Below are 27438 nucleotides of genomic sequence, written 5' to 3' on the forward strand. Positions count from 1 at the left end.
GAGACAAATCTTCTGACAACATTTCATGAATATTGGACAATAAATGTGGCCTCAAGAGTGTTCACAAGGTTTTACTATAGCCATATTAAGAGCCATATTAGGAAAAATGCCCCGCCTCTTCGCAGCCATGTTTTTCAAGCAAACGTAACCATTTTCGAACTCATCCAAGATATCATACAGACCAATTTTCTGACCAAATTTCATGAAGATTGGACAATAAATATGGCCTCTAGAGTGTTAACAAGGTTTTACTATAGCCATATTAGGAAAACTACCCCGCCCCCTGGCGGCCATGTTTTTTCATTGATCTGGACCATTTTCGCACTCGTCCGAGATATCAATGAAACCAATATTTTGACCAAGTTTCATGATGATTGGGCAAAAATTGTGACTTCTATAGTATTCACAAGGTTTCTCTATAGCCATATAAGGAATACTGCCCCGTCCCCTGGCGGCCATGTTTTTTAACGGACCTGAACTATTTTTTAACTCAACCAACATATCATTTAGACAAACATTTTGACAATGTTACATGCAGATTGGGCATCAAATGTGACTTCTACAGTGTTCACAAGGTTTTTCTTTTTTTGACCTAGTGACCTATTTTTTGACCCAACATGACCCAGTTTCGAACTCAGTCAAGGTATCAATGGGACAGATGTTCTGACCAAATTTCATGATGATCAGACAATAAATGTGGCCTCTAGAATTATCACAAGGCAAAATGTTGACGACGCACGACGGACGACGGACAAAGGGCGATCACAAAAGCTAACCATGAGCACGTTGTGCTCAGGGGAGCTAAAAACGTATTCACACAATGGCTGCCACTACAACTGACAGCCCATATGGGGGACATGCATGTTTTAAAAACAGCCCTTGTTTTAATATTTTCTGTTGACGTTGTTTCGAAATTAAGTTCTAAGTACAATATTATTAATATCCATGGAGTACGTAGTGTGTAGCCTAAATTTCATGACTACATTAACTTGCGTTATTATTTTACCAATATGTTACTGTTGTATTTTTGTTTTGAGATTGATTTCCGGTGAAAGTGTTTTTGGAATTTTAAGAAGATGGTTCACCATCGCGGGGAATGAGCTGCGCTGGATTACATCCTGGTAAATTTGATCTTTCTAAGGGTAGCTCGTTCCTACCTAACACAACTGTAGATTGATACAGAACCAGCAATGAAAACATGTCATGTGGTTATTATTTTGCTGATACATTAGTACATATAAGTAGTTGATCATATTTTAAAACAAAAAATTAGATCGTTGCATGCGGTGAAAAAACTAAATGTAACTTCCTCAATATATGTTAAACACGTAATTCTGTTCTTCATAGCCGTTTGCAAAGATTTAAGAGTACACATATGCTTGAACAAAAACTGTTTGTATGTATCATTTAATTCTTATTCAATACGTTAAATAATATTACGAACAACAAGCTCAAACTATTGATTAATGTATACACGGATATTGTTTTATTTCGACGAATGCGTTATACCTCAGCTTTTAATATGCATTGGTAAGACTTAGCCAGAATACAAGTAAATATAGTCACCAAAATGTTGCAGGTCCTTAAAAAGCAGTTAAACATTTAAAGATGATCCATATGATAATAAATTATTTACAGGGTTTCTTAATGCATACATATTAATATAACATTAAAGTCATATGAAAATCTTTCGCTAAACTTATTCACTTAAACAATGTATAATAAACGACAAAAATGTGAACACAAGCCTGGGCCTGCATACGCAAGCAAAGTTTTCAACCGCTTATCCGAATATATAAACGTCCGAAATATCGTCACAACATCCCTTTTTAGTGCCGAATTTCTTCCACAGCTTTCTGTTTCTCTTTGAACAGTTCATTAAGTTTTCTAAGTCGCTCTTCTCTCGCTGTTACACCTCCCAAACGTCTCGATAACGTCGCGTTTTGTCGAAAAGTCAGATGTCGTGGCGCCACATTTGTGCGTTTCTGTCTTATTTTGAGCACTGTGAGCATCGCTAGAAGTGGTCGAAAGAGATGAATTTGAGATCGTTTCAATTGCAGATGTTGCCACTGCTATTCTCTTTAAATCATCACTAATTGACGTTTTCTGGGAGACAGCATAATTCAAGTTTTTATTCAGCGGTTTCGTTGAACAGAGTCTGAAGCTGTACAATGGTTGTATTATTATGGCTGGATCAAATGAGGTCATGTTTTGATTCGGTTTTGTCGACACAAGATTAGTATAAAGTAATGCCGATTGCGTTGTTTTGGTAGTCTTAACCTTTTGAGTAAACATTGTTCGCGACGGACCTTGAGAGTTGACAACGCTTGACGTCGCAGCCGATTGAATCACTAACATGATTAGCACTCGTAGTGGCGGACGCTATCGGTGACGTCAATGACGTCGACGCGTTTGACTTTAGAGACGCAGCCCTGTCTATGATGAAAGCAATTGGCTGCGAGCCGTCTGTTGCCATCGGAATGAGAATATTCTTAACGTTGACCTTTTTCAGCAAATAAATTTAGCATTGGTATTGGGCGTAACTGGGCTAGCTGTAACTGAACCTGTTGAGCCACTAACGGAAACTATTTTAACACCTGCGTCGCTTGTTTTATGGTTTGTCGGCAACGGCGGGAATACTTTTAATACTTGTTTGGGCTCCGAGCTAGTTGTGAGTAACAAAGTGGACCGCATGCTAGAAGAGGTTAAGGACGGGGCCCGGTTACTCGCCATCGACTGCACTGGTGTACTTGGTTGGAGCATTGGGTACACAACGGTCACATTCTGCTGCGACATGTTCGTTAGTGTGAGGCGTAAGATACCAGCGGTTTCGTCGCTAATTTTGTTCGAAGCACGTCAGCGACCATCTGTTGGCTTTTTCACATTTCATTCAACGGTGATTGCGGACGGCCACGGATTGAAGGCTTGGGAGGAGAAAGCGTCTCTGTGGACGTTGTTGAGACGATGGGTCGAGATAACACAGGGTATTGCGTAGAGGTTTTGAGGGAAGCCCAATCTCTAGTATGAATGACATCTACACCACCAAAGGCAGCACCGGAAAGAGAAGCTAAAGACACCGTCGAAATTTGTGACCGAGTTTTATTAATGAACAATTCCTTGACCTTATCGGGTACTTTAAATTTCTTGAACTTTTCTTCCAAAAGAGCGTCGTTCACCTGTTCGTAACCATTATCCACGGGCTCCGATTTGAAGCGAACTTGTAATGTCATCGCGTCTGATGACAAAGCCGCAGGTTTGTTTACCTCATCACTATCTAGCGTTTCGGATTTCACTCGCGAAAGGTCGTGCGAAAACGACTTTGTTGTCAGCAAGCTACGCAGGTAGGAGGTTTCCTTAGAAAGGTTTTGTATGAGAACACCGTCTGGCGTCGCTTTTCTTTCACTACTGCTATGGGCATAGAAGCTTGGCACGCTATTTCCAATACGCATCGCTTCCCTTCGCTTGCATATACTTTCAATAACGCGTTTCCTGCCATGTATTACTCTCTTACTATTCCCTACTTTGGGTTGCATTTTTCCTTTTGTTGGCTTGTTTTCCGCTACTTTAGGTTGCTCGACCTCGTCAACACGTTCAATAACAATGTCAACTTTCTGTTTGTGTGTTCGTGCCACTTCTAGGTTAGAATTCTTTAAGACTTCTTTGCTGTACCGCTCTTCTTCCATGATACATTTCCTCGAACACACTTCACGCGCGGACTTAATCTTCGCCCACATATCTGCGACGATTTCTTTCTGTTCCAGCTCAATGTTATCCATGAAAAAGCAACTGTAACGCGGATTTGACTTTCTTACCCGGCCGCATAGACTTATCGTTCCTTCAGTCCGAGCAGAATTTCTTTTCGCCGCTTGCTTCAATTTCTTCAACCTTGTTTTCCCCTTCCTGTTTATTTCGATTAATTTTCCATGCATTTCAAGTTCATAGACTTTTTCTCTTGCTCGTTTTTCTGCCAAAAGTTCTTTCTCCCTGTTTTCCAACATTTTTTTTTTCGCGTCTTCGATGATTACCGATCTTGCATGATGCGGAGTCGCATTCCACGTTTTAAAGTCGACAGGAACACGAACGACGGTTCTCCGTACCCGATTCGAGTATCTCTTCGCGGGACCCTTTAACCCTCTCAGTATTCTGTTATCCTGTCTGTTCAAAAGATCCTTGATAGACATTCTCACTCCAGGTTTCTTAGACGCATTGATCTCTTGAGCTTTCTCATACTTTTCAAGAAACACCTGGTAATCCTTTTGCTTGCTCGGCGTTTTAACGTTGAATACGCCATCGCCGTGCGCTAGTCGACGTTTAAAGCTTATCTTCTTGCACATGTTGGAGCATTCGTTCTGCGCATGCTCGAAGTCTTTGCAGGATACGCTACTCCGCGTTCCAAGCCAGGGGTCTATGCTAGTGAGCACGATGTAAGAGGGGTCGATCTTTCGCTTCTTTTCCGGCGACGGATTCGAGTCAGCGTCATCTGAAATAGAGAATATATGAGCTTCATTTTGGGAAAACCGGGCTTATGCATGAACGATTAGTGTCGTCCCCGATTAGCCTTTGTGGTCCGCACAGGCTCATTAGTGAGTACACTTTAAGTCTAATTTGGATGTTCGCTTGAAGAGACTTCCTTTAATCGAAAAAAAAATAATAACAGCGGAAAGACTGCACAGACTATCTGGGAAGACTTTTACGCACATGCACCAAGCCCGGTTTTATCAGCATGTGGCTCATATGCCGAAATCAACGCACTTATTCCCGATTCCGACCTCAGAACAGTATTTCCATAATGATATCACAGGCCTTTTTCTGTCTATTTTGGGAAAAGGTACCTAGCAAAATAGGCATTTTTCAAGTCGCAAAATCTTCCAAACTGGGAAGAATTTTCATCAACAAAAGCGATATTTGGGAAATTATTGTTCTGATTTTTTCTTATTAAATCTAATTTTTTCATACATAGGTAATGCCCAAAAATACTAAGAAAAGTATTAAACTGTTTTTAAAAAAATGCAACAGTCATTGTCAACTGCTAACGTAAGTATGCGTACGATAAAAAAACAGACTTTGCTATGTTTGAAGTTCAAATAAAATACATAGCCCGATATGTCATTATGGAAACCTACGGTATTGGGAAACAAATTTTTCGGCTTCGATCATTTCGGTCGGAAAATGGGATTTTTTTTTAAGAATTGGGAAACAAATATCCATATTTGGCATTGGGAATGGGGTCCAGTATCGGACCCGTGAGATAGCCAGAAAAAGGCCTGGATATATATGGTAAATAATATAAAATCAAACGAACTTTGTTGTATTATTTACGTATTCTATTAGTTATAGGCCCAAAGATGGTTTCAGAAGACACTGGCGCCCGACTTATGAAACATCGTACGCTAAATTTAAGTTACGAGCCACTTTTGTACAAGTATACTTGCTAAGAAACAACCTCTATGATAACCATATGTACGTAATTCTATTATGTTCAGGTCATCATTCGCATTCCCTTTATTTTCGAAGCATACTGGTCCTTAATGCCTGTTTCATGTGAACTTATTAGTCGGTAGTAAAATTATACTTAAATTGACCTTGACCTTTAATCACAAATTGTCGGCTTTAAGGTCAGGCCCTTAAACTATGTCTTACGTTTTGTGCCCTTTAACTTGGTTAGCGCCAGCACTTCCGGAAGCAAAACTGGCGGAGCGATGCTTTCAAGATTCTCCGCGAAATCCTCATACGGAAACGTTTTTACACCCTCCTTAAATTGACACGGAGGGGCATCAACATTCTCGCGTCCGGCTAAGACAACATTGACGTCAATAACCGGCGCCATTGCCGGCTTACGTAGCAGCGTGAACAACGTCGGAGTAATTTCGTCTTTTTTCTTTTCCGTCGTAAACGACGGGGCCTCAGCTAGCGAAACAGACTCTGTTTCTGGGATCCAAGAGTGAATTGAAGCTTCTTTGGCATTCATTGACATCACTGATGACGTCATGTTGTTCATAAATGACGTAATCTCGTTTCCCAGTGTCGTCATATCTTCGCCAGCTGTAGGCGTTTCGTTATTGCTATCGTTACTGTTGTTATTGTAAGTCACCATAGTGACGCCCTCTTTATGTCCAGCGCTATCGAATGTGACTTCAGTCTCGTCCTTCTCGGGACTTGCCAGCGAGAATACTGCCACTATCTTCAAGTCGCCTTCATTAGTAGACATATCTGAAATGCATAATTATATAGAGCGTATGTGTCTAATAACAATCGTGCATGTATAATTTTAGCAACATCAACAATATGCTGTAATATAAAATCATTTATATATAACAGATGTCAGGTTAAATTCGTAAGAGTCAAAACATAGTCGATTCCATCCAATAACGTCAATAACTAACAAAAAGCCAAACTGTGATAAAAGCGTGTTTACACTTTTGTCATCACACCATACTGCATTAAGCAACATTTTGAGGAGAACGACCCAAGCCCCTAGTCGGCCTAGTGCCTACTAGAACGCCAGTGTACAGTTAATTTCACTCGTTTAATTAAATTAGCATACAAGTGCCAAGGCTGGCAAGACATAACCTGTGATAATGTCCCTTCATAGGTAATACATTTCATAATACCGTAATGACAAGACGACATAATTATTATTGAATTAAGAATTAAAGAAAACAATACAAATCGGTTTTGCAAATAATAGATTGCCACTTGGATAGACAATGCCAAGCCTTTGATATGATCATAATATTGATATGACATAATTGCCCATGTTAAGTCACAAGATTAGGCTCTTAAAAATATACAATAACATAATAAACAAGAGATGTGTTCGTCAGAAACACAATGCCCCCTATTGCGTCGCTTTTTTTTTTGGACCTTTGACCTTGAAGGATGACCTTGACCTTGAACTTCCACCAATCAAAATGTGCAGCTTCATGAGATACACATGCATGCCAAATATCAAGTTGCCCCCTACCAGGGGCATAACAAGAGATATGTTTGTCAGAAACACAATGCTCCCTATTGCGTCGCTTTGAAATAAAATTTCAATATATCATTTGGCAGGTTTAGAAATCATCTCCCTTTTAAAGCTTATTACATGTACTTCCCTTGGATTGTATTTTTTTACTTTTGACCTTGAAGGATGACCTTGACCTTTCACCACTCAAAATGTACAGCTCCATGAGATACACATGTATGCCAAATATCAATTTGCTATTTTCAATATTGAAAAAGTTATGGCCAATGTTAAAGTTTTCGGACGGACTGACGGACAGACAGACAGACAGACAGTTCAAATGCTATATGCCACCCTACTGGGGGCATATCAAGAGCTGTCAGAGGACAGCACGCTCAACTATTAGAGTGCTTGACAGTATAAAGTAAGCCATCATGGGGAATTTGTTCATATTCAATAATTTATAAGACGATCTTTCAAAAAGAAAAAAAGGAAAAACAAAAATTATTATTTTTTGGAGGAGGGGGGGGGGGGTGAGAGGGGGTATAATGTGGGGTGTGGTCTTTTATTAGACTATCTTTTAAAAATAAAAAAAGGAAAAAAAAAAATAAAAAATTGGGGGGGGGGGGGGGTAGGGGAGGGTAGGGAGTGAGAGGAGGGTATAATGTGGGGTGGGGTAATTTATTAGATGATGTTTAAAAAAAAAAAATTGGGGGGGGGGGATTCTGGATAAGGGTGTGGGGTATTGTTTGGGTGGAATCCATTGTGGTATTCAGGTAAGTGTTGTTTTGTCAAAGTAATAATAAAATGTGATCATAAATAAAAAAGTTATGGCAATTTAAGCAAAATATACAATTATCTAAGTGTAAAAGGGGCCACAATTATGTAAAAATGCTTGAAACAGTGGTCTGCTCTTGTTTACAGGTTGGGGTCATGTTGGTAAACAAGTATGCAACATATAAAAGCAATATGTCAAAGGATATAGGAAATATTTGGGGTAGTACGCAAACTTTAACATAGATTTATCAATAATATGCATATTCTAAGTGGAAAAGGGGCCATAATTATGACAAAATGCTTGATAGAGTTGTCTGCTCTTGTTTATAGGTTGGGGTCATGTTGGTAAACAAGTATGCAAAATATGAAAGCAAAATGTCAAGGGACAATGAAAATAATTGGGGTAGTACGAAAACTTTAACATTTGCACGCTAACGCTAACGGAAACGCGGACGCCGGGGTGTGTAGGATAGCTCCACTATATATGTATTTCATATATAATAGACGAGCTAAAAAGTACAGCTATGGTAAATCATGTTTAATTGATAAGGTAAACTTTTTGCCATTTTCATGTCTATTAACTAAAGGCAGAAAGCTTTATTTTAAATGGGCCTTAAGGAATTTGGATCAGCATTGGTATGTTGTCTGCTTCGGTAGTGGTTGTTGATGAGAATAGATGGGCTATGTAATCAAGGAAAAACATCAATAAAGCTAGTTTAACACATTTGATACAACATTTATGTGAAAGATCAATATGGCTTATCAACCATCTTTAGTTAGTATACAAATACACGAAGAAATTTACCTTCTTTTGCATGATTTGATGGGTTCTCCACATGGACATCATCAGTATATGGCTGCACTAGATGATAGCTGTGATCCAGGAAAGCTCCAGTTGAAATGGCTTTATCATAAGGAACAACAACTATCTGGTCATTATCTAGCTTAGGCCTTTTTCCTCTGATTGTGAAAAAAGAATATGTATTAACTTATTGAGGGACAAAGTAAATAAAGAGATTGTTGTGCTTCAAAATTCATACAAACTGGGATCAACTATTATTATGTACTATCGACATATACAATGTATCAGAATGTTATAAATAAAATATGTAAATGTAACGGAATATGGGTAAATTCAATGGAACACTTTTAGACAATCACATTGAATAAATTGTGAACCATTTATAAGCTTGACTTTTCGAAAAAAAATGAGAGCTATACTACCGTAAATTTGCGGCCATAAGTCGACCTAAAAACGCTCCCAAAATTGACTTTAAAAGTCAACTCGACTTATGGATGAGGTACTAAATAAAAATAAAAATAAAAACATATTTCTGTGCCGTTTTTTTTAAAAAGTAATTAATCTCCGAAGCGGAGGAATGATGACTATTTACGGTAAAGGCGACTCGTCTTTTTCTTAAATGTCCGCTGATAACAAAATACTGCATGTTTACATTGGGTTTTAATTCATTAATCTTCGTAATAAGTCCAAATAAAAACATGTAAAATAACTTCGAAAATATTAAACATTTGTGACGTACGGTAAAGTGGCGAAATTTATACATAACAATTTGTCTATTGATACATCGTCCGTTGTCTGCTAAGAACAATAGAAAATCGACTGCTGACACTTGTACCCATTTAAAGTTAATCCGTGTAAATACAAACTGTCAACAGATGCAGGTGTCTTTATGCCACCAATTATCGCTTCTCGGCCTTTTGACTAAGATCAAAGTGTAAAGTGTAGTGTTGGCATCCTTTTGATCATTTGTCTTTATTGCGTCACGCCTAAAAATAGTTATCCGTTAATGATATGCAAAACGGTTCTGCTACAAACTACTTCGGACCAATCAAAAATAATTACTCTATCGTTGGATACGCCTTTAACCAATCGCTATTGTTCAACTCCACATGGTATATTTTTTGATTGGATGAAGGTGTGGTTTCGTTGATTTATTCACAACTGTACCACAATTTATGCATAATCGTTTTCGTAAATAAATAGATCTTATCTGAGTGAAGATTTCATTCATTGTTTGATTATAATAATATTACGCACTCACCCTGGATTATTTAAAAGTGTAATTGGACATATTAAATACACAATTACTTTCAATTAGCTGCTTAGTATTATTAGATAAGACGTTTTTCCAGAATGCAGAAAATATTCCTCGGGTATCTCGTGATTTACGAATATGTATATAACAGTCGAATAGCGAGCGATGCGAGTGTTGGTAAATTCACGTGTTTCATACATAATGGCGAAAGCGTTTTTGAGAGCAAGTTACAATTATTTTGACCATATAATGAATTTCTGCGTTCAAGATTTTAACGAATTTTCACATCAATAGCACTAACATTTGAATACAAAAATATCTGCTCATAATATAAACGCTGAAAGTTATTACGTTAAATGGGAAACTAATTTTGATTTGTGAAATATATATTAAGTTCGAAATAATCAATGAAATGTTATTATGATTTTGAACAATAAAATATATTTTTCGTGATAATAAATAATTGAAACGTTGAATGTTTCGTTTTAAATATATTCTTATTATTAATATCCCAAAAAATGTCAACTGCCAGTGCAAAAGCCCTCAGAACCATGACTAAAACGTCACTAAAACATGTCTGAGATATTGAGGAAATTTACCCCCGACTTATGGCAGAGTCAAGGCAGAAAACCAAGTTTTTCTAGCCACATTATACCCCTCGACTTATGGCCGAGGTAGACTTATGGCCGCGAATATACGGTACTCTCCCCCGCGTCGGCGTCACCTTTGTTGAAAGTTTTTTTTATAAAGTCAAATAACTTTAACACTTTCAAAGATAATTAACTCAATCTTGGAATAATTCTTTATGGCAATAAGACAATCGTGTATGTCAAGCTGCATAACTCTGTCAGCATTATTTTTAGAGTTATGCCCTTTTTTATGCTTTGAAAATTGAAAATTTGGTTAATTTAGTTTTGTGTTTAGGTCCACTTTATTTCTAGTGCTTTCATACATGCAACACTTATTAACTATCATACTGGGACTGTGCAGGCAAAGTTATGTAACTCTGACTGGCATTTTGACAGAATTTATAATGGCCACTTTTATACTTAGAAAATTGAAAATTTGGTTAAGTTTTGTGTTTTGGCCCATTTTACTCCTAAAGTATCAAAGCTATTGCTTTCAGACTTGGAACACTCACTAACTATCATAAAGGGACAGTACAGGACAAGTTGCATAACTCTGGTTGGCATTTTGACAGAATTATGGCCCTTTTTTGAATAAGTAACTTTGAATATTTTGTTAAATTTTGTGTTTAGATGCACTTAACTTCTAAAGTATCAAGGCTATTGCTTTCAAACTTCAATTACTTTCTTACTATAATGAGGGTACTGTACCTGGCAAGTTGAATTTGACCTTGATCTTTGAATGACCTTGAATCTCTGGGTCAAATAAATAAATTTTGTTTAAATTGCCTTAACTTCTTTATTTAGGATCAGATTTGATTCATACTTTGACAAAACAACGCTTACCTGACATACCACAATGGACTTCACCCAAACAATCCCCCAGCCCCCACCCCAGATCCCCCCCCCCCCCCAATTAAAAAAACCACCTTTTTTATGCCCCTGGTAGCAGTTGAACTGTCTGTCAGTCTGTGTGTCCGTCCGAAAACTTTAACATTGGTCATAACTTTTGCAATATTGAAGATAGCAACTTAATATTTGGTATGGACACGGTGCCTAACCAATACGGATAATACTGGAAACATTTGTGCGTTTCCAGCTAATACCTGAAACGGCACCGGATCATATCAGTAAATATTGACTGTTTTGAGGTGTGTTCTTTTATTTTCAATATTCTCTTTTTAAAGTTTACATTATTCACCAAACCAATATTCCATGGAACAACTAAGACATTCATTCAGTAAATTGTATACTCGTGCTCAGTAACAAAAACGTCAATTTGCAGTGGGAACCTACATTGCCCAACAGTTTATGCACAAAAACTGTGGAAACGAAAGTAAAATGCAGATATTGGTCTGTATAAACAATGAATTTCAAACCTCTGAGCTTGTTTCCTGACGAAAAAGGCAGCATAATGTTTGAGAAATCATTGCCATTTTGAGTGATGTTTTAGTTTGTAGGAAAACAAGTATTTTATATGTCAATTGCTGGCATCGGATAATGCATGAAGTAGGCACCGGATAATAGCAGAGACTAATGAATTTAAGTACATGTATGGTTTCTGCTGATATGGTCATCATTTAAAGAATTTCTTGATTTTATATTGTTAAATGAAATGGGTCTGTTAATTACATCTTGTCCCTAAGCCCTGACCACTGTCTTAACGCATGAAAAATGTCTTGACCCTATGCTGAAAAAGGTTATTAAAACTAGGCATTTCAGGTTACACATGGTATTGGTTCTTAAAAAATCTGATGTAGAACACGTGCTATTGTTGAACGACCGATTCAGAAAAAAATATTTATAAGATATAAGAACCCGTTGATTGTTTTAATATAAAATTTATATACACGATTTGATAACAATTTGAAAAAGAAAGTTTTAAGACCTGTTCAGCAGTGTTAATTGTAAAATATGATTATTGTCGTATTATTAGTCTTTTTTTTAACCATTTTTGTTTACTTTTGTGTGATTATAATTATAATTGATTATTATATTTAATATAAGGAGAAAAAAGTTGTGTGTTAACTATGGTTTAGATTTAGAGATACTTCCCCAATCGTGATACTTTCCATGTTTACAATTGCGCTCTTTAAAGGCACACATTGTAAGGTATTTGTTGTTTTTGGATTAATTCATTATCAACATTTAGAGCTAGTATCTCTTTTATTTGCACACAAAGTATGTTTAACATACACAAGTTTTAATTTCATAATTCACTCATTACTGTATTATTTTTGTTTCAGATTTCAGTGCCCTAACATCTGACTTTGAAGTTCGAGATATAATATGGTAAGTATTGTCTCAGTTGATAAGTTAATTCAATGGACTTAGGGCTACTGTTCGATATTTCTTGGATAGCATATAGCAGTGGACTGAGTAATTGTAAAATTTCTTAGTATCATTAACTTTAAACTTTATTGGAACAATTTATCCTGCTTTGATCGACTGCTATGCCCATGGCATGTGTACGTGTACAGTAATCACGACGGAAGGCTCAAACCCATGACGTCGGAACATGTCAATTGCTATAATTATGATAATTTATTTCAGTATGTCACTGTTATATATGTCGATCACGTGTCTGCAAATTTAATGTTTATCTCTATGAGCATGCCCACTGACCGCTACCTGGCACTAGCCACATGTTATCTGCCAGTTGTAAAATAAATGTTTTAGAAACAGCACGCTTGTGTTCTTGACTTGATTGTCTTTAATTGCCTTATCACATTGGTGATACTACTAAGACTAAGTACATTTGTACGAACAAACATACAAACTATAATTAGATATAGTTAAAACAACATAACATAACATGGTGTCAGAGTAAAACATTAATAACTTTGAATTATACTTTGTGTAAAACTATCTAGAAAATGGAATTAACTGGAATAACACCTCTGTGTTTGAACTGGACTGATTAAAATCTTCCAGAGCAATGGAATAAATTCAAACGACACGTGGAATTTATGTTCTCCGGACCTTTGAAAGCCAAACGCGAGGAGGAAAAAGTGTCCTACCTATTACTATGGACAGGCAAGAAAGGGAGGGATATTTACTCCATGTGGAATGGCATATCTGAAGAAGATTCAAAGAAACTGGACACGTATTACACCAGATTTCAAGCCAAAGCTAAATCCCATATTTGCGAGATACAAATTCTACAATGAAATACAGGGCAGCATTCGTCACTCGACTACGGTTGAAAGCAAGAGACTGCAACTTTCGCAACATGGACGACATGATTTGCGACCGCATTGTGTTTGGCACGAATTCATTGAAGATTTGTGAAAAGCTCATAAACATCGGGGCAGAACAAACTCTCGACAAAGCAATTCAGATTGCACAGTCTTTCGAGTACTCGCAGAAGCAGCTTCTGACCATGACAGAACAGGACGTTCATCGTATCCATACAAGGGGAGCAGGAAGTGCAGTGTAACCGCAGCGGCAACAGCTACAGCCAGATAGGCGTTCAGGACCAAACACTGCAAGGGTGAAGGCGCTGGAACATTTCAAACAATCGTGTGACTTTTGTGGCAAAAACAATCATTTCGCAAAAGTGTGCCGGTCGAAATTTGTGCATGAACTGAGTGCAGAAACAAACAACTTATGTTAAGAAACAGACAGTGCATGTAACAATATTGATTGCAATATTGATATGCTAAGCAAGCTTTCTTCCCATCCTGATCGTGCATTTGTTCAATTAAATGTCGGCCCCTCCCGTGTCCTGATTCAATTTAAAATAGACACAGGTAGTGCAGTCGTAGTTTTACTGCTTACAAATTTTTGCACGTTAAATCTCAATACTCCTTTGGAAGCCCCAGATAGCCGATTAACCTCATATTCTAGAAACACTCTCCCAGAGAAAGGGATGGTCAAACTGACATTGAGATACAAAGATAAGATTACCGAACAAATGTGCTACATTGTGGACGGTAATGCTTCCCCTCTACTGAGCCTACAAGCTTCTGTTGACCTAGGTCTAATCACACTGACTTTCGCAGTGGATAATTATCTCAGACATGCCCCTTTAGACAAGGAACTGAAAGGGTAGAGTAATGTTTTTCAAGGCGTAGGAACCATTCCAGATGTTTGCAAATTATATATACACATCAAGCCTGATGCCATACCTGTAATTAATCCCCCTAGACGAGTACCGGAAACACTTAAGGATAAGTTACATAATGAGCTCCAACGCTTAGAGCGTGATGGCATAATTGCTAAGGTCACCGAACCTACTGACTGGGTTAACTCGATTGTAGTGGTAGAGAAGCCCTAAACAGGCGATTTGAGAATTTGCATAGACTCAAAAGCATTAAATGACTGCATACGACGACCACACTACCCAATGCCAACACTAGAAGACGTGACGTCAAAACTTACTGATGCTAAGTACTTTAGTACACTAGACATTACGCATGCATACTGGAGTATCCAGTTAGACGAAGAATCTTCATTGTTGACGACATTTAGCACCGTTTTTGGTCGTTACAGATGGTTAAGACTTCCTTTTGGAATTTCTGCGTCATCGGACCTGTTCCAAAATAAAATGGACGAAGTTTTTAATGAACTGACTGGCATGACAGCGCTTGTCAACAATCTGTTGGTCACAGGAAAGACAAGACAGGAACATGACACAAATTTGCTACGTTGTCTCGAGCGAGCAAGAGCAAATGGAGTACGGTTTAACCCGGACAAATGCAAAATCGCAATTCAAGAAGTCACATTCTTTGGTCATGTAATCAGCTCAAATGGACTGAAACCCGATCCTTCAAAAATCGAAGCGATCACAAAGCTAGGTATTCCACAGAACAGGACGGAATTGGAAACCCTACTTGGCATGGTCAACTACCTGCACAAATTTGCACCAAACCTAGCTGATGTTACTAGTCCCATGAGATCGTTACTTAAGAAAGACGTTGAATTCATCTGGGATCACGCACAGACGAACGCATTCAACAAAATGAAGCACGTTATAACATAGAGTCCTGTCTTAGCATTCTTTGACCCTAAGAAACCAGTTACACTTGAATGTGATGCCTCAAAGCACGGTGTTGGCGCAGCCATATTTCAAGATGGCCGCCCAATAGCCTATGCATCAAAAACATTGACACAGACTGAATCTGGTTACGCAAACATAGAGCGTGAGATGGTGGCTATATTGTTTGGTTGCAAACGCTTCCATCAATATATTTACGGTAGACGTGTGACAGTACACTCAGATCACAAGCCATTATCAGCAATCATGAAAGTCACTTTCTGTTGCTCCACCCCATCTGCAAAGAATGAAGTTACAATTGCAGAAATACGACCTTGACGTGCAACATGTTAGCGGGAAAGAAGTTCCTATAAGTGATCTACTTTCCAGACAACCAGTCACAGATTCATTTGAATTAGAAGGCCTTGATTTGCACGTACACACTGTTATGCAATCAATTAATGTTACTGACCGACGAATTCAACTTCTACGCGAAGCAACAAAGAATGACTCTTAGAAGCAAACGCTAAAAGCCACTTATAATCTTGGACGGATGGCCAGAAACAAGGTCACAGAGTAATAGGTCAATTCTTGAATTCTGGAACCACAGAGATGAGCTTCCTGTGCTGATGACTTGATTTTAAGAGGTCAAACAATAGTTATACCAGGAACGGTCAGACAGGAAATGATGCAATCAATTCACAATAGCCACATGGGTATCGAGAAAACAATACTCAGGGCAAAAGGAGCATTGTTTTGGCCCGGCATGGCAAAACAATTAACAGACTATGTGCAAAATTGTAGTATTTGTCAGAAATACAGCCAGTCAAATAAAAAAGAACCACTGATCTCACATATTAAAGGTACCACAGCGACCATGGCAATATGTCTCTAATGACATATTCACGCTTGACAACAAAGACTACCTGATTACTGTCTTCGCATACAGCAATTTTTCCGAAATTGACTATCTACCTGACATGAAAAGTACAGTCGTACGCAAACACAAATGTCACTTTGCTAGACATGGTATACCAGACAGACTTATGTCCGACAATGCAGGTCAATACACATCAGATGCAATGAAAAACTTTGCAAATGAGTGGAATTTTACGCAAGTATTTTCGAGTCCACTACATCCACAGTCACATGGCCTAGCAGAAAATGCCGTGAAAACAGCAAAACGTTTGCTGCAAAAAGCCAACGAAAGCAGACATGATCCTTATTTGTGCATTCTTCAATACAGAAACACACCAATTAAGTCTGGCTACACCCCTGCACAACTGCTAATGGGCAGACGCACTAAATCTGTAATACCGGTTACCCAAAAACATCTGCGTCCCCAAACAGTTAACACAAAACATATTCAATCTTTTAAAACAGAGAGAGAAAGAAAAACAAAAGCATTATTTTGATAGGTCAACAAAAACACTGCCAAAACTTGGAGTCAATGAATCTGAATATGTTCAAATGCAGCATGGCAAAATATGGTTACCAGCTATAGTCATTAAGGTTCACGGTGAAAGATCTTATGAAGCCATACAAACTGTACAGTGGTGATCAATGGATATGTAAATAACTGTACATAAATATAGTGTGTAGCTTACAGATACAGCTTAATATAAAGGTGCATGACTACTATCATATTCAAAACCAAAATCAGTATTACATATACGATTACTCATTGAATTTAAATATATCAAGTTAACGAACGAATCATGCTGTTGAAATACATATTTGAAATAGTATTGAATTTAATTATGCTATGTATAAATTTTCTTCTTTAAAGAGAGGAGGATGTAATATATGTCGAACAAGTGTCTGCATGTTTAATGTTTATCTCTATGCGCATGCCCACTGACTGCTACCCGGCAATAGCCACATCTTATCTGCCAGTTGTAAAATAAATGTCTTAGAAACAGCACGCTTGTGTTCTTGACTTGATTGTCTTTTATTGCCTTATCACATTTGTGATACTACTAAGACTAAGTACATTTGTACGAACAAACATACAAACTATAATTAGTTATAGTTAAAACAACATAACATAACAGTCACAACCAACCAATGTTGTTTTTTTGGGGTTTGAAACTGCAGAGACTGAAGAGAAGCAGGAGAGTTGTGTGTTTTTGACGATGCGAACAGCATTGTCCAAGGTTTGATAACCATCCTAAAACATTTCACAATGGCGGCCTATGTAAAAGACCGAGCCAGTCCGATTGAGATAACTCAATTTTTCAGTTACTTCCCTTTTGCATACGCCACTGCGTAGGAGCGTTGATAACATTCTCCTAGCAGAGTTGTTGTTCGTGTTTCAACATTCAACAACGGCCGCCTTAATGAGAGTCTTGATTCAAAACTTTCTTACTGCATACATTGGCTTGTTTCGCTATTTAGAAGCTGTCATTTAGGATATGTGAATTATTTATTCACTAAATCTCAGCTTATGACAACAATAGTTGGAATTCGAAGGATATATGCTCGATGTGAATGAAGGACTTTCTGGATCGTAACAGCTTGACACGGCAAAACTGGCATACTGATTACTGGTATTTTTAGTTATCAATATAAGTCACATTGTGCTTTATAAATTGTATTCGAGCATTTTGCGACTTATTGAATGACTATGATACCCGATATCAACATTTCATTGGGGATTTGCAGATCACCAAGCTGCCCTGAGATTCAACATTTATTTCAAACTCTTCACTGCATAGTACTCTTTCTTAGTGTTAGTACTTTTTATCATTTTAAAGTTAAATGAACTGTGTCACAGTTAAAGAGACATTAAGGCGATTGTGGCCAGTTTGGATCTAGATCAGCCAGCAGTCGCTTGAAAGCTGTTTGCTTAAAAGCGTTTTTCTGACAATAACAAATAATTTTATTGGTTACTGATTTGACTGCGCTTTTCCTGTGACCTGGCTCAAATAACAGAATTGTCATTAATCAAATTATTTATTTCGAACATTAATCAATTGTTTTTCTTGTCTCTCGGGATCAATGACTCCAGCACTTTCCTGTTGAGAATTGAATACTGCCAAAGGCGATGCTAGGGGGCGTGAGAGATGTTGCACCTCCCAGTATCGCTCGATTGTTCATTGTTGGCTTGGGTATTACGTACATGTACCCCGGGTACTCTTAAGTATACTTACATGTATCCCGGGTACGGTAAATATACTAAAATGTACCCGGGAAATTTAACCCTAAATCAGTCGTTGTCGACTATTTTTTTGTAATAATTATATATACACATGTATGTCAATTTTCTGTAGAATGGCCTCTATATTATCGGAACACATACTCAAAAAGCATGTTGATGCAGTGTTTTTTGAAGAGAAGTGTGTTTAAGATAATCGATTGCGCGTTTTACGACATCGGATTTTGGGCGCGAATACAACTCGTGTACAGTCTAATATGGACTGTGTACAATTACGTTTATTTACCGTACCTGGGGTACATGTAAGTATACTTAGAGTACCCAGGGTACATGTAAGTATACTTAAGAGTACCCGTGTACATGTAAGTAGTACCAGAGCCGACAATGACCAATCAAGCTCCATTATCCCTCATGAACCGACTCAAAAAACCGAGTCGGCAATATTTGACTTAATTTTTGGTTTGGTTGCTCTCGAGGGATCGAAAATTTCAGAATCTTACTAAAAGCCATACGGGTTTGATCCCCAGAAGCGACATTGAAAACTAGCATACTTTGTTATCTAAAAGGTTGCTAAACCTGATATACAATGATAATGTGAATTTCCTCTCACATGATGTTCATCAGTCATATTATATAAAAACTTACAGCAGTAGTAAACAACTGGACAATAATTAAAGAACGCATCTTTCATTTGTCTTTGACACTTTGATTTTGACATGGCCTAGATTTAAATATGTGACTGGACTTTACCAGCACTCTTGTAACAGAGCTAAAGTTTAAATGTACCGGTACCATTGAAGATCGCCTAAATCCAGATATGCTATTATAGACGTGTGGAAAGTTTTAAGGGTGTGACAAGTAAGCAAAAATTGATCATTACCCATAGGCCACAACTGATCAATGACTGTATTAAAACAAGAAAAATCAGTGCCTGATTTAGACTTCCTTAGATAGTTCAATAAAAACTAATTTCATAAGCCTGGTAACAGTTTAACGGTAATGCTACCAATGTGTCACACCAGGGCCTTGAATTTGAAATCTAGGACATGCATGGTCATTTCTTCATGAAATCAGGACACAAAATTGTATTTAAAGTCCTTAATTGACCTGGCTATAGTTCTCAGATTAGTATAAGCTCCATCAGTATATTTATAGTATTATTTATGCTTTGTGTATTGTAAACATATACACAATCATGCAGTTTCATGATAGCAATAAATAATATCAAAGCTACCCATACTATAAAGGTCATTGACAAAGCCTATGGTCAAAATGTGAACACATTGAGTGTAATCGCCCTCTCGTGCCAGCAAACACAACACGTTGACAGGTTGTCATTTTTGACAGTTCTACTTTCACTTTCATTTTGTGATATCAAACTATTAACAATTATGTGGCTGCGAAAAATATCGCCATTGCTTTTTATGCTCCCGGTAGGGTGGCCTATATCAGTTGAACTGTCAGTCAGTCAGTGTGTCAGTCTGTCCGTCCGTCCGAAAACTTTAATGGCCATAACTTTTTTAATATTGAACATAGCAATTTGATATTTGGCATACATGTGCATTTCATGGAGCTGCACATTTTCAGTTGTGAAAGGTGAAGGTGAAGGTCATCCTTCAAGATCAAATGTCAAATATAAAGCGTCTGTCTGTCCAAAAACTTTAACATTGGCCATAACTTTTTCAATATTGGCGTGCATGCGTATCTCATAGAGCTGCACATATTGCTCGGTGAAAGGTCAAGGTCATCCTTCAAGGTCAAAGGTCAAATTTTGCAATATTGAAGATAGCAACTCCATATTCGGCATGCATGTGTATGTCATGGAGCTGCACATTTTTAGTGGTGAAAGGTCAAGGTCATCCTTCAAAGTCCTAGGTAAAATATATGGGTTCAAAGCTGCGCAGCAGGGGGCATTGTGTTTCACAAACACAGCTCTTGTTTAATATATTTTCTTCAAAAAACTTACATCAATACACGATTTTCTTCGTTAATTCAATCATTCCTGACAGACTTGTGTACATATTTCGCTTACATTTTGATGCGCGTAGGTAGGACCGCATTACCGCTTCCGAAATGTGTATTCATACTATTGCCTTCGAGGAACTTATCTGATGTTTGACGGAAAGGGCCGAAAATGTGCGAGTGTGGGTCAAGTTCCCCACAGGTACTACTTTCCATTTCCCCCAATTTTTTTCCGTACCTTAAATTTTTCGTACCCAATTTCTTTTCGTACCCATTATTTTGTTCGTACCCAATTTTTTTTCATCCCCAATTTTTTGTTCGTACCCAAAAAAATTTTGGTCCCAACTTTTTTGTTCCCAAATATTTTTTCGTACCCAAATTTGTTTTCATACCCAAATTTTTTTCGCAATATTTTTGTACCAAATTTTTTTTTCGTACCAACATACACAATTGTGGTGATTGTGGTGATGTAGATAAACTTAACTTGATGCTTTTATATCCATCATCTCAAAAGCATCGTCACACCAGTACTGTCAGTACTTTGATTATCTCTAACTGTTCCCCCTAGTAATGAAGACAGATACAATGTTGAGTCTGGAGTGGATAATTTATTGTTTAAAGTGCACTGCAACAATCATGAAGATGAAAAAGCCACCGAGCAACCCGTAGATAGCTGTTTACATTTAGAATGTTCAGTTGCAATAGTTGTCGACAATAATAATTATATGAGTGCAAAATATGTGACAACAAATAGAGGACAAGAACTGGCTACAAACGATATTTAGTAAGCCACATATTTGTAATATTTGTTTAAGCTTGTAAAAACATTTTTTGCATAAAAATTTAAGGTTTGTTGTAGATAAACATAATTATAATTTTTGTTGTGTATTGTTATTGTCTATAGATTTTGTTGAAGTCTGTCAAGGCCGATGTTACTTAAATTATAGAGATTTACCGGTAGTTAAATAATGTTTGGAAATGTGTAATTGATTATGTGCATGTGGGCAGACCAAATCATTTATCACTCTCATGAAAATAGTGAAGCTAAGTCTACCCGTACACAAATTTGGGGCAGAAATGGGAAGGGAATGAGACGGAATTGGGACGGAAACTATAATTGATTTCCGCCCCAAAAATACCATGTCTCTTGATTTTTTTCCAGGCCATTCCGGGCAGAAATAAGACTCATATGAAGAATTTCATACTTGTACATTTCTCTCGGGCGATTTTCTGACTTAGGAAATTAACTGGGGCGGAATTTCATACTTAGTCATTTCTCTGAGGCAGAATGTTGGACTTTGAAAACTATTGATAAAGAATTTCAAAATGGGACTTTAAGATAATTAATAAACAGAGTTCTGATTTTAGTTTCTAAATGGTTATTGTAGGAAACATTTGCTATACACAAGAAAAACAACATTACTATTCGATCAATTCATACAATAGTTAAACCAGGCAAAAAAGATTGAACTGAGCTTGAAATGACACAAATTTAAGACTGGAATGACTCTGAAAAAAATAGGACTAATCCACAAATTCAGCAGCAAGTTTTCACTCCTCAAAATTTGGAGGAAAATAATTAACTTAGATAAATACTGTTCTGGGTAAAATTTATATATATCTTGGTGGTGGTGGTGGTGGTGGTGGTGGTGGTAGATGTAGTAGTGGTAGTGGTGGTGGTAGTAGTAGTAGTAGTAGTAGTAGTAGTAGTTGTAATAGTAGTAGTAGTAGTAATAGTAGTAGTAGTAGTAGTAGTTGTAGTAGTAGTAGTAGTAGTAGTAGTAGAAGTAGTAGTAGTAGTAGTAGTAGAAGTAGTAGTAGTAGTAGTAGCAGCAGCAGCAGCTGCAGTAGTAGCAGCAGCAGCAGTAGTAGTAGTAGTAGTAGTAGTAGTATGCATTACAAAAATGCAGTTAGCCTTACATTTGGTAAAATTTAAATATATTACAAGGGAGGCAAATGCAGTAACAATAAATTTAAACTTATTGCATTTGTTTCCCCTGTATATAACAAAGATATAATAGTGTATTACCTCCCCTGTCCTGCTTATATTTATATTAATCAACAAAATTAAACATTAACACAATATTTAATATACAAAATATACAAAAAATCTCATATTCTGATAATATTTTTACTGATCCACTGTATTTTACTAAAAGGATGATGTTGTTATAGGACTGATAATTATAGATTTAGGATTACAGACCAGTTGCTTCAGTAATATTGTTCAGAGTGTGCCCTGTTGGCCCCGTATGCATTCTTGAGTTATCATTCAAAAACCATTTTACTATTTCGAGTCACCGTGACCTTGACCTTTGACCTAGTGACCTCAAAATCAATAGGGGTCATCTGCGAGTCATGATCAATGTACCTATGAAGTTTCATGATCCTAGGCCCAAGCGTTCTTGAGTTATCGTATGACAACCACCTGGTGGACGGACGGACAGACCGACCGACATGAGCAAAGCAATATACCCCCTCTTCTTCGAAGGGGGGCATAATCACTTTGTTGTGATAATTTACCTTACAACATTTAAAGTACATGTAAATCTACTATGTAATTAAAATATTTTTGAACAAGGCTATTGTCAAGCAATATGGTCCCCTACCGGCTCCACCATTGTCAGAAATTCCACCATTTTCAGAATAATTTTTTTTGTTGCCATAGCGACCACAATTTTTGATGTAGGAACAAATGAAATGACGTGCATAATGTCCATATTGCCATCTATCCATGTTGCAAGTTTCATGAAAAAATATTAAGAACTTGTAAAGTTATTGCAGGATCCAGAAAAGTGTGACATACAGACAGACAGACACACAAAGCGCAAACCATAAGTCCCCTCCGGTGGTCTTAAGAGTAAATTTGTTTAAGGGCTGTATGTAAGTTGAAAATTGTTGTGAAATGCAGTAAATTTATCCCTCTTTATCAGTAGTGTTTTGTTTTAAGATGTCAATTTGGTGGCTGTATCTTTGTATTCCCCCACTTGTAAACAAAAAATGTATGGGTAATATGATGCTACAGCCTGATAGGACAGACTCTGGTTCAGTGTGTGTCAGAATTTTGAAAATAAGAGCGGGGTGTTTGCAAGACCTGTTACTGGCTTGAAAATTTGAAATGCAGTTTCAAAGCAATAATTGGACTTTTTAAATTTGAAGTTTTAATAATTCTATAATGAATTAATCATACTCTGATGAACATTCTGAAATAATTAAGTAAAATGTGGAAGTGAACATTCAGTGTGTAAAAAAGGCTGAAAAGAGCGATTTAGTCAGTTAATTTATGGAACTTTTTTAAATGCTCTGAACTACTGAACAGGTTTGTTTTTATGTTTACTTTGTATTGTTTTCTTATAATGCTGTGTTTATTATAGTTATATTGCTATTAATATTAATATCTGTTTTGGCGAGTGGTTTACCTATAACATTTAAAATGAATGCTCAAGCCAGTTATCTTTGCAGTAATTTCACATTATATAAAAGACATAATGCAGTTAAGGGTTTCTTTATTTTATTGAATGTTTTTTTGCCATATCAAGATTTTTGTCATTTGTGAAATAGAAACCAAGTGAACATTTAGCTCCATCAGAGGTCCAGATAAAGTATTTGTATTCCTTAAATTTAATTAGTGAATGTCTTAGTGAACCAACACGCATTACTGTTAGAGCTGTAATGATTCATCCATCATTCAATTCGATTCGATTTCGATACCAAATAGTCTGATTTGATTATTTTCAATTTGATTAAAATTAAACTATTTCATGTTTGGTTTGTCAAGGGCATGAATTAATATGTTTGGCATTTGTTATTAACTTATTATGTTGTACCGTAAAACGTTGTGTATAAGGCGCACATTTTTACCCCCAAATTTAATTTAAAAAACTTGATGCGCGTTATGCACAACTACAGACATGCCAAGACATTTTTTCCCTGTCAGTTACCGAGTTACGGTAACTCGCATTATTCTGTTCCCCGTTGTTTTAACTGTAACTATGTTAATAATTGTGTTATATTTACGATCTGAATATAGATGGACAAACGTTATTAAGTTAACATTAATATTTTCTATCTTTTTCAGGTACATACAGAGCATTGAAATCAAATAAATTTGAAGAAGAAAATGAAAAACAAGGAAGCCATTTTTATTTAAACTTTATTTTTTTTTCGCACAATATTATACACTTCTGTACTAGGGTTACACAATTTATTTTGGAGCACTTGTCGATTTACAATAGTATGTCGGCAAGGTCTTTCTCGATATATTTATTATTATTTTTCTTGCTTTTCAAAAGTGTTAATAAAATTGATGTTGTGTTTGTTTACACGGTTTCATACGTCTTGTCAAGATTGGGGTTGTGATTATCGAGCAATTTGCGTCACCTGTCAAGTTTTGTGTAGCTGGGCTATTATCAAAACATGCGAACCGGCAAACGACTTCACACCTCCATTGTTTGTTTAACACCGGTAATGGTGTTGAGAAGTTTGAGTCGTTAAAGTCTCCTGTCAATTATAGACACTCGTAAAGAGCGCGTGAGATGGGAAATGTAAATAAAATGCGCGGTTGTGTTATACCAGGCACACTAATCAGTCTGCAATGTTTACTCCTCCACGATAAAATCGTGGACAGTTACTTTGGAGACTTATGATGAAAACGTCGATGGTATCCTCTTGGAAATTGTGCATTTCATGCATAATTCATTTAAATCGAAACATTTACGATTTTACGAGTAATATTATAATTAAAAAAAACACACACAAAAACAAGTTGTATCTTTATCGTTATCGTCTTTAAGATAATTAATTATTGAAAAATAAAATAACACGTGAGATTGGCAATATAAATAAAACGATTTTCAGTGAGCCTGTCGGTACGGAAATTTTGCCTTAATTTTTTTTTGCTTCAAAAACTTTTTTTCCCCGATTTTTTTGCTTCAAAAAGTAGATGCGCGTTAAACATAAATGCGCGTTATACACAGCGTTTTACGGTACATTTAAAGTGTTCAATTTTTTAAATAAAATTTAAAAACACAACATTGTTTTATAAGTAACAAATTTATTGAACAAAACTTCCTGTTGAGTTATTATTAAACAAGACTATTGCCAAGCAATAAATGTCCCCTACCGGCTCCACCATTGTCAGAATTTGTTTTTTTAATTTGTTGCCATAGCAACCAGAATTTTTTAAGTAGGAACAAAATGAAATGACGTGAATAATGTCCATATTGCCATCTATCCATGTTTGAAGTGTCATGAAAAATTATGAAGAACTTGTTAAGTTATTGCAGGATCCAGAACACCACCATTTTCAGCAGTATTTCTAGTTGATTTGTTGCCAAAGCAACAATTTTTTTTGACGTAGGAACACATGTTTCAAGTTTCATGAAAAAATATTAAGAACTTTTTAAGTTATCGCGCAGGATCCAGAAAAGTGTGACAGTCAGACAGACGCACAGAGCGAAAACCATAAGTCCCCTCCGGTGAAAAGGGTAGGGGACAATAACATAAAATACACAATGTATCACATGTGTTCAACAGAACAAGATGTGTTTGTGAAACACAATGTCCCCCTATATGACATTTGACCTTGAAGGATGACCTTGACCCTTCACCACTCAAAATGTGCAGCTCCATGAGATACACATGCATTTCAAATATAAAATTGCTAGCTTCAATATTGCAGAAGTGACATTACATGAGCAATTTTGACCCATATATTTTACCTTGGACCTTGACCTTGACCTTTCACCGCTCAAAATGTGCAGCTCCATGAGATACACGTGCATTCCAAATATCAAGTTGCTATCTCCAATATTGCAAAAGTATTAATAAAATAAGCAATTTGGGCCACATATATTTGACCTCTGACTTTGAAGGATGACCTTGACCTTGACCTTTCACCACTCAAAATGTGCAGCTCCATGAGATACACATGCATGCCATATATCAAGTTGCTATCTTCAATATTGCAAAAGTATTCGTAAAATTAGCTATTTGGGCCACATATATTTGACCTCTGACCTTAAAGGATGACCTTGACCTTTCACCACTTAAAATGTGCAGCTCCATGAGATACACATGCATGCCAAATATCAAGTTGCTATATTTAATATAGCAAAAGTTATTGCAAAATGTTAAAGTTGGCGCAAACAGACCAACCAACCAACAGACACTGGGCAAAAACAATATGTCCCCCACTACTATAGTGGAGGACATAAAAACAACAACAACAAAAAACATGTAAGTAATTTAGAACATTAGCAAAACCCTAAATGTTCCCATACTTTTGATTTTAATTTTGACGGTGCGTCTTTCAGCGTGGTTGAAGAAGCCATTTTATCGGCTGATGTAATGCTCAGCATGTTATTCATTCATTCATTGGATGCCATATTGGCTATTGACTAATCACAAGACGTATTACAAATGACAAGAAAGTTTAGATGACGGATTTGGAAAGTAAGGTTTAATTGCGGATCAATTGGGATTGCATTGAATCGAAATTGGCCGTATTCAGGTATCAAAATCAAATCGGCGGCGTTGAACCGGTTTTTCGATGCAGCGAACCGAATCATTACAGCTCTATTTACTGTTGATTTGTATGCCCCCGGATTGAATGGCCTGTTTTTGGCCTGTCTGTCTGTCATTGTATGTGTGTGTCTCAGTCCCAAAACTTTAACCTTGCTCATAAAATGAAAACTCTTTGGTCTATGTTCTTTAAACTTCACACGTGCATGCATCTCATTGAGATCTACAATCAAACATGGTTTGAGGTCACTAGGTCAAAGGTCACGGTCACTGTGACCTTTACATTCAAAATATAAACTTGTTTCTAAAACAGCTGTCATGCGGCTTCAAAGCACAGTAGGGGGCATTGTGTTTCACAAACACAGCTCTTGTTAGGTATTTAGTTTTAAGCCAGATATTTCACTTAAGTCTTG

At 36.9% G+C, this 27438-nt stretch overlaps 1 protein-coding gene across 2 annotated transcripts in view; it reads right to left on the bottom strand.

Moving 5' to 3' along the window:
• Positions 1 to 1195: 1195 nt before the first annotated feature.
• LOC127852234 (uncharacterized) overlaps positions 1196 to 27438 on the bottom strand; it is a 60341-nt gene continuing 34098 nt past the window's right edge. For both annotated transcript variants that reach the window (XM_052386121.1, XM_052386120.1), the window contains 3 exons: positions 8529 to 8683; positions 5641 to 6210; positions 1196 to 4480 (listed from right to left, as the gene is read on the bottom strand). In XM_052386121.1, coding sequence (XP_052242081.1) covers positions 2880 to 4480; positions 5641 to 6210; positions 8529 to 8683 — 2326 coding nt within the window. In that variant the 3' untranslated portion in view covers positions 1196 to 2879. The remainder of the gene's footprint in view (positions 4481 to 5640; positions 6211 to 8528; positions 8684 to 27438) is intronic.

This window comes from Dreissena polymorpha, chromosome 12 (assembly GCF_020536995.1).
Source record: "Dreissena polymorpha isolate Duluth1 chromosome 12, UMN_Dpol_1.0, whole genome shotgun sequence".
Taxonomy (NCBI): domain Eukaryota; kingdom Metazoa; phylum Mollusca; class Bivalvia; order Myida; family Dreissenidae; genus Dreissena; species Dreissena polymorpha.